At 35.8% G+C, this 13,663-nt stretch overlaps 1 protein-coding gene across 1 annotated transcript in view; it reads right to left on the bottom strand.

Annotated features, from left to right (window-relative positions):
* CAMKMT (calmodulin-lysine N-methyltransferase) overlaps positions 1 to 13,663 on the bottom strand; it is a 221,771-nt gene that overhangs the window by 44,840 nt on the left and 163,268 nt on the right. Inside the window, exon 4 of the mRNA XM_056357080.1 lies at positions 549 to 609. Within this exon, the coding sequence (XP_056213055.1) occupies positions 549 to 609 (61 nt within the window). The remainder of the gene's footprint in view (positions 1 to 548; positions 610 to 13,663) is intronic.

Here is a 13,663-nt window from a genome sequence, read left to right as displayed (position 1 = left end):
GGAAAGACAGAGGATGCAGGATGGATTTTATTTTCAGGTGTTCCTGTTGGAGCCTTGATAAATGTCTTCTACAAGTTTAGAAAATGTGAAAAAATGAAAACAACTAAAAGTGCAGGATTTCTCAAAAGTGTTTCACAACACTTAAACACAGGTGCAAATTCCTCCATTGCTATATGCAGTGATTATTATGTGTTTTATCAAGTAATACTTTGCTTGCTTTTGCAACAGATGTCAGTTTAAAGAATGTCTTTTATTTTTCCTGACCTTCACAATCAGTACTGATTGATTGGAGCTTCACTTTTGTTTCCCAAAAATCAAAGTGAAATAAAACGCCTTGAGTGGAAATCAAAAGTCTTTGACATATAGCAGAAAGCTTGCTGTGCAATATTAGTACCCAAAGGCAGCTCAGAATTCTTTGTTAGGAGCAACATGCTTTCACCTTGAACATTTTAAATTTAATCTGAAGACTTAAATCATAGCAATCTTTACCATGCAGATACAATAAAACTAACAAATTGGAAAATATCTTTTTATATTTAACTCTGTACCTGAATATTTCTTTGTGCTTTAGGCAGTAGTAAGCCAGCACTTCTTCAGATGGCCAGAGACCTATAAAACAAAGAAATTTGCCACCTTAGAATAGAATATTTTCCCCTAAAATAATATTTGAATACACAATACCATTTGCAGATCTCTACCAAATGTTTCATTTTCTAAATTTGCCATAATACCATGTAATAAAAAACAAATAAGACTTTTAATGGAAGACTTATGCTTTAAGCATTGAAACGGAATATTTCACAGATTTTATCCTTACCAATGATCAGAAATTTACTTTATAGATACATGCTCACACACATCAACATAAACATTTATCTATACATACACATACAATTGTCAAGACTTTGAACGATATGTCAAATTTAATTCTATGAAACTTTTGACATTTGAGCATTCACATGAACATCAAACTGTTTGTACCAGGCCAGATGTGAAGCCCGCCCTGCCTTGTAGCCTCTTTCTAACAGTGGACAGGAGGCCCCTCCTTTTTCATTATCTGTCCTCTACCATCATTTAGTTTCTTCACAGTTTCTTTTTATTTAGCTCCTTTTCTCTTAGGTTTTCTTAGGTCGGGCATCAGTCTGACTGTAAGGGGCACTGACCAGTAACGTGCGCTAAGGACAAACACAGGACTAGGGCAGTAATGCAGCATGAGTTCTAGTTGTGGCTCAAGAAGTTCCTGAGGAGGAGAGGTGACACAAGTAATAAGTTCTGTTTAATAGTCACCAAAGGATTATTCTAGTTGTTCTGTGGATTGCGGTAAACTTCCCATAGTGCAATGTCCTGTGGCGGACAGCACCACAGTTTTACTCTGTTGGCTAAAGAAACACCTTCTCTCTGTTATTTTGTACTTGCCTCTGTGTCATTTTCATTAGAGCTGCTCTGGTTTTCATATGGGAATAGATAGGAGCAATCATGCTTTTTTTCATCTAATCTGTATTATTCACAATTTTATAAACTTTCATCACAAAACTTACACGGGTCACGGTCAACCTTGGCAAGTACTTGAAGACATCCATGCAAATTTACCCTTTTAACATCATTCACTCATGAAACTTGCTGTTTTTCATCAGACCAGTTTCCCATCTCACTAGAACACCTGACTGAAGCGCCGTGACCCACAGAGAGGGTAGCACAGATCCTGTGTGGCTGGTGTGCTCTCCTGCGGGCACCAACCTCCATTGCTGGAGGGAGCCTCGGGAAAACAGACTCGTACTCAGGCACTTGAGTTAGGTTCCCAAAGTTAAGGGAGGATGAATCAAAGGCATATGCGGCCAAATGATGGTTGTTATGTGTTTTCCATCTGTTGTTGCTTAGTGATGAAAAAACGTATTTACATGCCTACCTACACGTAAAAAGCAGGGCTAGCCTCCTCCCACAACACACTGCTACGAATTAATGGGACACAAACTTAATGTTATGAACCACAGACACTTCAGTAGTTTCAGTAAACGGAAGTTAAAACAGACATGCAGGAGCATCCTTTAGATATTTCTAGACAGGTAAAACTAATTCCATGCAGTTTACTACATATGTGAATCCTTTAGATTATTTTTTGTAATTTTTTATTCTCGAGACTTTAAAAACATCACAACATATTTAATAGAAGCAGAAGTTTGCAGGAAAAACTGTCTTCCTTTTAAATCACTTAAAGCCTGAATGTAAACATCAAATATATAATTATTCCTTTCCATCTGGAAAATATTCTGAACTAGTCTTACTCATAGTGATAAATAATGAAAATGTAAGAATATGTTTACCAAGGAAAAGCCTAGACAGGATTTGGTCAAAACTTTGCATGTAACATATAAAGATCTTAAAGGTAAAAAAAATAGAGCATCAATTTCTACATATAACAAAAACACTAAAGCAATATTGGTATTTCTTCTGTTTATGACAATTTAGGCTGATCAGGTGTTTGCGAAACGAATGTGCTATTTTACTTAGACTTGTTAAGGATTAAAATAAAATATTCACACAACACTACCCATTCTTCAGTGAAACATACACTATGAATTGTACAGGATTTTCCACCTCCGTTTTGAGCATTTCAATGCTTTTGAGCACTGAAATATGCTAAAATGACAGATTTTGTAATAAATATAATAACTGTTTAAATATTTTAGTGTATAATATAAAGAATGTTTCAGTTTGCAGTGACTGGTGTATACTCAAGCAATAGAAGTGCTTTTTAATATTTAGTGAAGACACAGCTAATTTAATACCATTTATAATACTTATATCTCACATTACAAAAAAAACCCCACACCCACAAACACAAAAAATCTAAAACCTTTTATAGCAAACTTTTAGCCTGAGCGAGTTTTAAAAATACATGTCAATTGTAGCAAAATCCTTCAACATCTGAGTTTTCATAACCCTCCGTCAAATGTCTCTCACTTTTCTACGGTTATTATTGAAAGGGCACTTTGAATGGTGTCACTAAATCTTTTATGAGGGGTCACCGTTCTTTTCCCTGCTACCATTACAATGTTGATACCGGCTGAAGCTGCAGGTGTATCAGATAGCTCTGTGCTGAGCGAAGGGTAAAGCACCTTTGGGAAGACAATGCTTTTCTTTAGACACATGCTAGCAATGCAGACTCTCCTCCCCGCTGCCTTCCCCCATAGGGATGAAAGTATCACCTCAGCAATGATATAAGTGGCTAGCAGCTAAAAAAGCAGGAGTCAGGAGGTCTTTTACGAACACAGGTCTCAAGTGTGGAAGCACACAGTGCTTCCAGCTAAGCCAAGATGCCAGAAGCCAGGATACCTGTGTTAATTTTAGTAAAAGGAAAAGCTTCTCGTGCTTGAACAGGTAGGTAAGCCTCTTTACCTTCAAAACAGGGATAAGCTTAAAGATCCATGGGGAGGAGTCTGCATTCTGTCTTCGTCCCCTTCACTCTGACCTACATTCACCAACACAATGACCTACATTTTGAAGTTGCAAGCATAAGAGAGTTCTGCTTCTGTTTGAAAACATACAGCTGTAATGCAGCAATTCCTATGAGTTAACAACTACCACTAGGTTGTGAAAAGTGTAATTTATTTCCTGCAAACACATACATATGGATATGGATTAAATGTCCTGCGAACACATGTAAAATAATTCTTTCATATTTAAAATAAAATTATTCTCATTTTGTATCATGAATTTGGTTATAAATACATAACATTGGATGGGTACCTATTTGCATATACACCCACTTACATATGATAGTCAATTATTTACACATGTATAGGCAAAAGAATATCAAAAGGCCCCCAAATAGCGCTTGCATTTAAAAGGCTATAAATATACTACAAGTCCTAGACGGGCAAAAAATCTCATGGTACAAGGAAACAGAGAGAAAGAAGAGTTTCTTTTTGCAAAAATAAATATTTTGCAACATTTACTGGAGGTTTTAAAACTCTTTATCACCTTGATAACTACAGTGTGACAACAGAGAATAGTTGCCAGAAAACATTGGAATCTCTATTGACACAAATGGAAGAATTAAGTTGTGTTGGTGTTTAAAGGAGTGCCTCAAGAAGGACTATGATCTGGCATGTCTGAAGACACAGGAGAGAGACAGTGCTCACAGAGCAACACCTGTCCACATTTCAACTCTTGGCAGGTATCCTTTCACCATTACTGTAGGAGATCCACTACAAATGTGCCATAAGAGCAATGAAGTCTACTTCCAGACAGCTTCATGGCACTTCTTACAGTAGTAGGGTTTGAAAAAAAATTATCACTGAATAGTCGGATGATGGATGGAGAAATGCAATATATGCAGAGACATACAAAATGCAGGCATTTCTACAGTACTTATCACCATATCATAAAATCTCAGCACAATAATGGAATCTACATCACAAGAACTTGATGATATCACGAATTTCTGTTGTCCCAATTTTTCACATTAGGAACCAAACTAGGAGACAGAGACAGATTATATCACTTAAACACACAGAATGAACCTATGGGAAGGGCAAGAAAAAAACCTGAGTCATCCATCCTACCACATTGAGGTATGATCTAACCAAAAAAGACATCCAAGCTTTTTCTATAGAAGAACACCACTAACAAAAAGCATAATGCTAAGAATATATAAATTAAGTTGGTTTTATTACTCTCATAGTGCTTACTAAAGTGTCAGGTCCTTCTGCACTAGCTAGCCAAGGCATAACAATTCTTTAAAGCAACCATCAACACACAGAGACAGCTTTCTGAGTATCATTTGCTTAACCATCAGGTGGAGCACTACTAGTCCAAAGCAACACAAAACCTCTGTCGTCTTCCCTGGATCTAAAAATGCTGAATCCTGTATGATATTACAGAAAATTTTCTACTAGAAATAAATTATCCAGTATCAAAAAAAAAATAATATTTTTTTCTCCTCTGTGGCTTTTTACCACATATTTTAAAGAATGCTGTCACACATTCTGATAACAAATACTGAGATCTGATGTGATGTTCTTGATGAAGTTCTTGAAGAACAGCATGCTATTAGAAAATTCTCAGGACAGAGTGCTAAGAATTTTGAGATTTTTTTTAAAGAAGACATTTGATTATTGGAGACATTATGCCTCTGCACTGCTCCACAGATACAAAGAAGTCACAGCAGCTACTGATTACTTTAACTGGGATAGTGAAAGATTAGTGGAACTCTGCTCTACTGCCTGCCAATGCTACACACAGAAAACAAAGGGGCAACTAGGGGTGACAGGTGAACCATCCCTTGAAGCTCTGAGTAGGTGGTATAAAGCTGTCCAACAACTGCTTCATGCCAGGTGGTTAAGAATCTCCTTTCCAAGCTAAGCCAAATTGAAAGTTTTGTCACTTTTCCCTAGCACTTCAGATGACCACATGTACAGATGTCTGATCTCAAAATTCAAATTTTGTCTTTTATTTGCACTATTAAGCTATGAGACGTCTTCCTATTCATTTGAAGTTTCAAGTAAACTTTGCACAAATCCCATCTTAACCCTGAAAAGCAAAGACAATTTAAATTTGAAAAGTCAGTCATTTTCCCCAATGAATTTACTCAAAAAGATCTTTTTTTCTACTAAGTCCTGATTCTTAACTATGTGAAATTACCTTATTTGCTTTAATTGTCTTCAAAGTGAGAGGAAAAAAAAGCATTATGGGCAAAGAGATGAATAATGTCTCAAAAGAAGTACCAACAATTGCACTGAGAAATGATGAATTGTTTTCTGACCCTAAGAAAAGTATTTTTTATCCTTCCTGACACCAAGATACATTGTTGCTGGAGAGCAGAAAAACTTTTGGCATCCCAATTGACTGTGCAGAGGAGTACCTGTCTGGACAGGCAACTATTCTCCATCTCCTCTGCTAAAAGACTGTAGAGTGGATGGAAAATCCCCAAAACTAAGATACCTAATAGAACAGGCTATTCTAGGAATTTAACATAAGGAATTACAGAAATCTAAAATAAGGTCCTTTCACTCTTCCTGTAGCATCATTACAATCCAAATTTTACAGCATCAACATTATTTTCTACTGACTATGCCTTACATTCTAGTCACAAGGGAAGGTAAGTTCAATAATTTTATTCTGGGTAGTTTTTGTGTGGATCACCAGCGTCATGCAGAGCAAGAAGCACCATACACCTGTTGGAGGTCCTGGAGAAGTAAGAAGGTTCAACAGCACAGTATTGTGGAGTAAATTTTAAAATGAGGCTCTAACCAATATTATGAGCCCTTCTGTCTCTGGAGCACTACAATTCACTTCCAATTCAGACAAAAATATGTCAAGTATGAATAGTACAACTAAGACTAAATACAAAGTGGATACACAGCATATGTCTGCTTGTAACATATAATGTGGTTGTTCTAATTTGAGTAATTGCTTGAGTAAAGACTGCTTTTAATTAATTTTACTGCTGTAGTTAGTTAGTTTGCGTGGATAGCTCTCAAAAATACTTCCAGCTCTCAACTTTCTTCAAACTCCAAACCTCAAGTCCCTTTTAAATATAATTTTATCATAAAAATGTTGCTTAGTATAGTTGGGAAGTAAAGATTTAATTTTCATTCACTTGTTTACACAGCATACAAAATGTGACACGGATGAAAGGATTATCAATAATCCTGGTTACCTAATATCCCACCTAAGGTGTATTGAATCTAAAAAAAAAAAAATAAACACATGTAAGAATGCACTAATACCACAAATATTCAATTTTTTAGCTGCCATAAAATGCATGTATAGAAGAGTGGAAACCTTCCATAGCAAATTACTTTCATAATAATCTGCAAGCAAGCCTGGTAACTTCAGTAAAATGAAGAAATAGAGGGAATTGCTAAGGAAAAAACCCACTGAAAAAACTCTTGTCAACTCATTCTGTTCGCAGTGCACAAACCCCCTATTTTCAAACTTGCATCCTCAGGTTGAAGTTTACACCCATCTACAGTAGAAGCAGATAAAAGAAGCGCCACCATCACCAAGTTGGTTGCAGATGGTGTGTTTGGAACTGAAAAACTATTTTCCTACAAAATTTCATTAGAAGGAAGGTTTTCAAAAGGCGAACAGCTAGAGTACTGTGTCCTTCTGAACAGTGGACGATCTCAAGCGTCAACATAAGAGCTAACTTGTTTTGAAAGTTCAATTGTCTAATCTGAGGCCCTGATTTCTGAAATTTACTTGCTTGTATTTGCAAGCAAGCAACTTCAGCGCCAAAAGCACACAGTGAAAACCAGGAAAGTATTTAATAGCCTTTACAGTAGCACCTTACACCTGTGTCTTACTGCATCTGACTTTTGCACATGGCAAACCCATTTTAAGTCCAGTGAAGAGGAGTAATTTGAGGCAGGGAGAATGGCTAGCTTACTTTTCCACAGCAGGAATGCTGTAAGTGAGTTTGAAAAGGTACAACACCAGAAGAAACGGAAAGAGAAACAAGTCTCGCCATTTTTGCCTATGCACATACATTTAATAGAAACTCTTGTCTCTCTTTCAATCTCAAGCAGAATTCATGATATTCAGATCACTGAGAAATATGTATAAGCACCGGCTGAGATCTTCAGCCTAGGCAAAATGGCCTCAGCACTGTATCTCTCACTTTCATTCTCATTATTATTCATGACTAGGAGGGAAACATGATGGTCTGCAATCTGCAAATTTCTTTTAGAGCACAAACTTAAGAGGTTCGGTGGAACTGATGTGGAAATACAGTAACAAGTCAAAGCTGGAAATGTATGCATATCTCTTCCATAAGAAAAATCGGCAAACTGTACAAATCTACTTGTATGATTGTCTTTAACATCCTTTTTTCAAATGAATGAATTTGATTGTGTTGTATGTGGGTTTTTTTTACCTACTTTTCAAACAGTTATTAAAAATTAAACAACAGTGGAACAAACCTTTTGTGATTATAGCCTTCATTCTCCTGCAAAAAACTGGATCTATAAATTTATGTACCATTGTAGATGTAAATTACAAAATTTTATATTCAACTATATTAAAACATCTATTCCAAAAATGATTACCAGTTGTGAAAAGCAGACAGGCTTATCACTTGCTGTCAGTTGTTCATGTCTAGTTAAGCAATAATGTGCTAAAACTGCTCTTTTGTTTTGTGTAAGAATTTTGGCAATAGAAGAAATGAACACTCGTTTAATAAAAACTCAGGCTGCTTTTTGCTTTGATGGAGGAAGCAGCTGCCTGTTTTCATTTGCTGCAGAGCAGCAAAACCCATCAATATAATAAGCAGCTTAGATGCATCCATCCACAGCATCTGTAAGGATATAGGGCTATTCGCTCAAAACCAATCCTTGGTTTAATTTTAACAAAGATGTGTCTGACATATTTGAAAATGCATTATAATAGGGTTTTGAAATAGTAGCATTTTCTCTTTTCTTTTTAAATACTTTTCACAGATTTTGAAAGCAAGTATACATATTGGAATGATAGAAATGATAAAACAAATATTACTATAGCAAACAGCAGAACTAACCTAAAAATGCAAAGATGGAACATTAAGAGATGCCTTCTGGTCACAGACTCTCCTGTCTCTTGAAAATATAGAAAAACAGTATTTCAATCTTTTCAGTGAACATTTTTTTCAACATAACCAAGAGCAGAGAAAGATACTAGAAATAAGTATAACAGAAAAAAATCAACCAACCTGCAAAGATCTTAGATACATTATACAACAATATTTCCTGAGATACACTTGTCCTTCCCTCCCTCATGCTTTGTTAAAAGTAGATAAATATTAATGCTCATTTCTAAAGGTACTTATCAAATTGTTTTCTACTATTGCCTGAAAATATCACCTTTTAGTAAGTTTGAGCAGTGTGAGTTTGTCCCAAGTGACAACTTCTAATTGCAATTAAAATCTTTAATTAAAAATAAAGTTATAGTACTTCCATATATAATTACAAAAACAGGGAGAGAAAGATAAAATACGACCTGAGATATAAAGCATAAAACTCTATTTTCACTCTAAATAAGTGATATGGTACATTTATATTATTAAAAATTCTGAAGACATTATTATTATTTTAGTGCTGTTCGGCTTTCTAAGACCTTTCTAAGCTGAGCTTTTAGATGATTTGCACATTAACTGAGGAGTCAGATAATTCTTAATCCTCCTCTTTTTCAGATCCAATAATGGATAAGGGAGCATCTTAGCATGATCAACTAGCAATCTGCCTAGCCTGAGTGGTAGTACACCTGAATTTAGGATTAGTCATCCGGTTTTCATAATATCTGATTTAAATGAGCACTCATTCTGGGAAGTGTAGAAAAAGAATATTCAATGATATTTGAATTGTACCATTTAAATATGTAACAATACATTTGAAGTGCATGCATATTTATTTGCTTCACAAACAAAAAGCGATAAAGAAAGGAAGATTTTAAAGAATTCTATCCAGACAAACAGTTGGATAGTTCAATTAAATAACTACTTTTTTCAGTATTCGCAATAGCTTATAGATACAATCAACCATATTTCAGCTATAGCCTTGTATCCCTATGTAGTCAATTCCAATACACTAATTTCAGTTTTGTCTGTAAATGAAGTGAGGGAACTAGTTGGTTGGGGTGTTTTTTCTGTCTGTTTTTTCATGGCATTTTTGGGTTGCTTTGGGTTTTGGTATTTTTAGTTTGGTTTGTTTTTTGCAGATATATCATGGGTAGAGAAGGTAACAAACCTGTAGATTGGCCCTGGTTACTAATATTGCTTATCTTCCTCAATTATTTGATACAGACCATGGAAGCCTGGGTAACTGATCTATGCACTCTTAGGGGTGCTCAAGATAATGTGGAATTTATTTGGGGGATTTGACTATATTTGGAAGTGGTGTCTAAAGCTTAAAGCTTGGATTGCTTCCATGTTTTTTTTTTTGTTTGTGTCATGTCATGTCCCGTCCCCACCTTCCCCCCCTTAACTAACAAAGAGAATACCTTTTTGGTCCTAGTAGCTTCTGACTCAGTATTTTTCTCCTTTATCAAACTCTGCCATTCTACACGGTTTATGAAACTATTAAAAAACATCTGCTCTGTGCTGCCAGGAGATACAAATTGTGTGCAAGTAGAAATAATAATTGCAGGCATGGTTCGGTTTGCAGGCTTTGCACCATCTCTCCAACAAAACAGTGTATCTCAGTACTTGGAGCTTCATGTACTAGCAAAAGGTGATCACACATCCTACACATTCTTAAATGAGATTGTTAGGCCACCGTATTCAATGAACTTTAATTCTTTCTCCAGGGGTATCTTCAAGTGGTGCTAAGTGTGCAATTTTTAAAAGTCTACGCTACTGGCAACCATCCTGCAGCAGGTGCCCACCCCCCCCACCCCCCCTTACTAAACCTTGTTTTCATCTCTCACATGGGATTAGATTTGTAATGAGTTCTTTGAGAACGCCACACAAGGATGAACCACTCTCAGACATCTCAGATCATTTATAGATCCACATGGGCCTACATTCCATATGAATTTAGACAGTAAGAGTGAAGGCAAATGCTGTCATTTATAGCAAAGGAAAACTTTTTCTGAAAGGCCAAGGATTAAATAAGCATGAAGATGCTTTAGATCCTTCCAGGTCCAGTTTGACATGCATTCATAGGGCAACACAAGAGAACTTTACCATTGTTCATGGCTGGTTTTTGCCTGAATAAGTTTCAAGAACCATAGGTGTTCATCTGGCACTTTTCATGTGTACTAAATACAATGGGCCAGGTCTTCAGCTGGTGTTATGTGGTATTATGCCAGTGTATCCCAGCTAAGGGACTAGCCTTGAATTTGAGATATACATGGTATTCCTAAGAAACTAAGTAGCCTTTATTATATTATTATATGCTAATAATACTGCTTTGGATGATTTTGCAGAGTCAAATCCAAGGGTATCCTTCCCAGGAAATCAATGCTTCAGTGGGTTATGTTAAAGGAGGATACAAAAGTGGCAAGAGTAGAATTTAGTCTCCAAATTGGCCTGAAATATTAACAACCAATTTTCCCCGATTACTTTCACATTTCCCATGTTACTGTAATAAACTATGACCTAACTGACCACATTCTTATTTCACAAGGCATAAATAACGCAAAAGAGCAACACAGGTGCTACAAGATTTCTACTAAAAAACATTGATGAGCTGTATAAACACTTACTCTTTTACACTCCAACACAGAAGTGCTCTTAGGTCAAGGATAATGTGCTTTGACAAAGATATATAGCTTAGGGTCTTACGCCATTTTTCAGTGTTGAAAGAATATATTTCAGAACATCCAGGGGATTGAGTCTCAAAAAATGGAGCAAAACCAAAGCAAATCATTACACTCAATTTAATTAAATGAAAGCATGAAAGAGCCTGTGAGCTAACCTTGTAATAATGTTTAGGTTCACCATCGGTAGGTCTTGAAAGAAAGTTGATCAAATTCTTAATTAAAGTGAGCCTATGTTTTTTGACTTCAAACATTGCTCAGTTGTACGCCAGCACAGAAATTTGGACCCATCTTTTGACACTGCAATTTGAGTGGGAGACTTTTCCCTTGTGTGCTCCATTCCATGGTGACCACAGACCCTTGGGTGACCCTAGGATTCTCCTTAGGGAGCATCAAGGTTTTACAATATCTAACCTAGGCCACTTTATGCCTTGGGGTGGATTTTTATTGATGGCAAAGCCAACACGGTAAGTCATCAGTTTCTACAGCATTTCTTGCACAGACAGACTTTGTTAAATCTGCATGCCAAACTCTCACATTAGCAGGCAGACTGTTCAAATACCTAGATAATGCTTTCTCTTAATGAGTTTTAAGAGCTCAGACTTTAAAAATGAAGAGGCAGCTTTATAATCTGAAATTAAAACTTCTTCCTTAAGTATTAAGTGCATTGTGACCCTATTTTCATATAATTCTCCATCGATAAAAGAACAACACTGCAGTAATGAGGAAAACCACTTAAAAAAGTAGTTGTATGTCATCATTATAGTAATTAGCACATAACAAATTTTAGCACTTTCTTGTTGTTCTCTTTTCTTGTTAAGAGTTTCAGTCACAATAAAAGAGTAATTTCCCATTACTTTTGGGGAAGGGAAGGGGTAGAGGAAGAAGGGATCATGAAATATATGCAATTTTCACATATAACACTCTGTTGAAAATGTAATTCTCTATGTGTTCTTTTCTGAAAATATGTTCTATATTCCTGGATTGTCTTTGCTATCAGGAGCAGGATTGAAATCTCCACTTTAGTATTTATCTGAGGCTGTGATAGCTCAGTTGTCTGCCTCCAAATGCCAAGATAGGGGGAATCTCATCAACTGGAGACCAGCTGCATGATGGGCAGTTAATAGATATATCAAACCTTAGGATATATGCTAAGCTGAGGAGATGATTGGTCGGTTGATATACTGATTGATTAGCATAGGGAGAATGGCTTTCTTCTTGACAACCTAAGATTATGCTTCAGCTAAGCTCAAATTGCTTACACCTCTTCTATTGGGTTTAAAATTACAGTCCTGTCATCTAAAATCTCTCTTCAATGAAATTTTTACCATATATAAAAATTAAAGGGAAAAAGAAAGTAGGTGCAATGGATAAGAGTAAATGGAGTAGATATATTTCACACTGCTGCTGTTGCTACCACTACAAAAAGTTGATAAGTAAATCCACTTGAAAGATGTTACATATTCTGTACACTACTAGAGAGCACTTTACAATAATTTTTGGGGGGTTGGGGTGGGTGGGGGCAGTTCAAAATACCAAAAAGGAATCAATGCTGATATTCTTGCTTTAAAATAATACAGTAGTTATTATTACAGCAAAGTAATTATACAGTTCTGATACTACCAATACATTTTTTTCTTCTTTACAGACATTTCCTAGGTTTCATAGAAATGTATTGAAATTATATTATGCATATCAGAAAAATATCATATAATTGCAACAGAATGCATCATCTTACAGAGAAAGGCTTACATTCTGCAAGCAAAAGAAGCAATATATGTACTTTTTAATTTTTCCTTGAGAAGTCCAGAACTTGTTTTCCCAAGAAAGCAGATGGAATTAAATTTTATTTACAAAATATTTTAGACTGTGTCATCAGTAGGGCATGGACACTTCAAGAAAACATAATATTCTAAAAAATTACTATACTATGTAATTATATGTTGCCAAAACAAATGCATTTCTTTCACATATCATCCATTTAATTCCCAGCATTACACATTCTTCATAATATCAGGCTTTGTTAGTTGAGAAAGATACAAATGCCATTAAACAAAACATTAAAAAACCAAACAATTTTATTATCTTTAATTTGCTACTTTGAAATACTTCTCTGCTTGGGCAAACAAGAATTTAGTAGTCATGTAACAAAAGAAAAGTGGCTCATTGAGAATGTTGAAATCTGCATTAATAAACAAGACTGGGTTTCTCAGATTTTTTTCTTCCCTTTGGTATCTGCTATGAGCGGTAGGGGATCAGCTGCAACTCAAATCCCCAGCTGAACAACCCAAATACAACTGAGTGAGCAGACTTAAAACAAGGCCATTTATTGGTGCCTGTTATGCAAACAAAGCATCCAAGTCTTAGAAACAGATGTCAACTGAAGCATATGCTTACTGTAAACTGGAATTTGATTCTCTTTATAAAA

Source organism: Falco biarmicus, chromosome 12 (genome assembly GCF_023638135.1).
Source record: "Falco biarmicus isolate bFalBia1 chromosome 12, bFalBia1.pri, whole genome shotgun sequence".
NCBI classification, from domain to species: domain Eukaryota; kingdom Metazoa; phylum Chordata; class Aves; order Falconiformes; family Falconidae; genus Falco; species Falco biarmicus.
The sequence above is the reverse complement of the archived record's forward strand: the minus strand, read 5'-3'. Positions and strand labels throughout refer to the sequence as shown.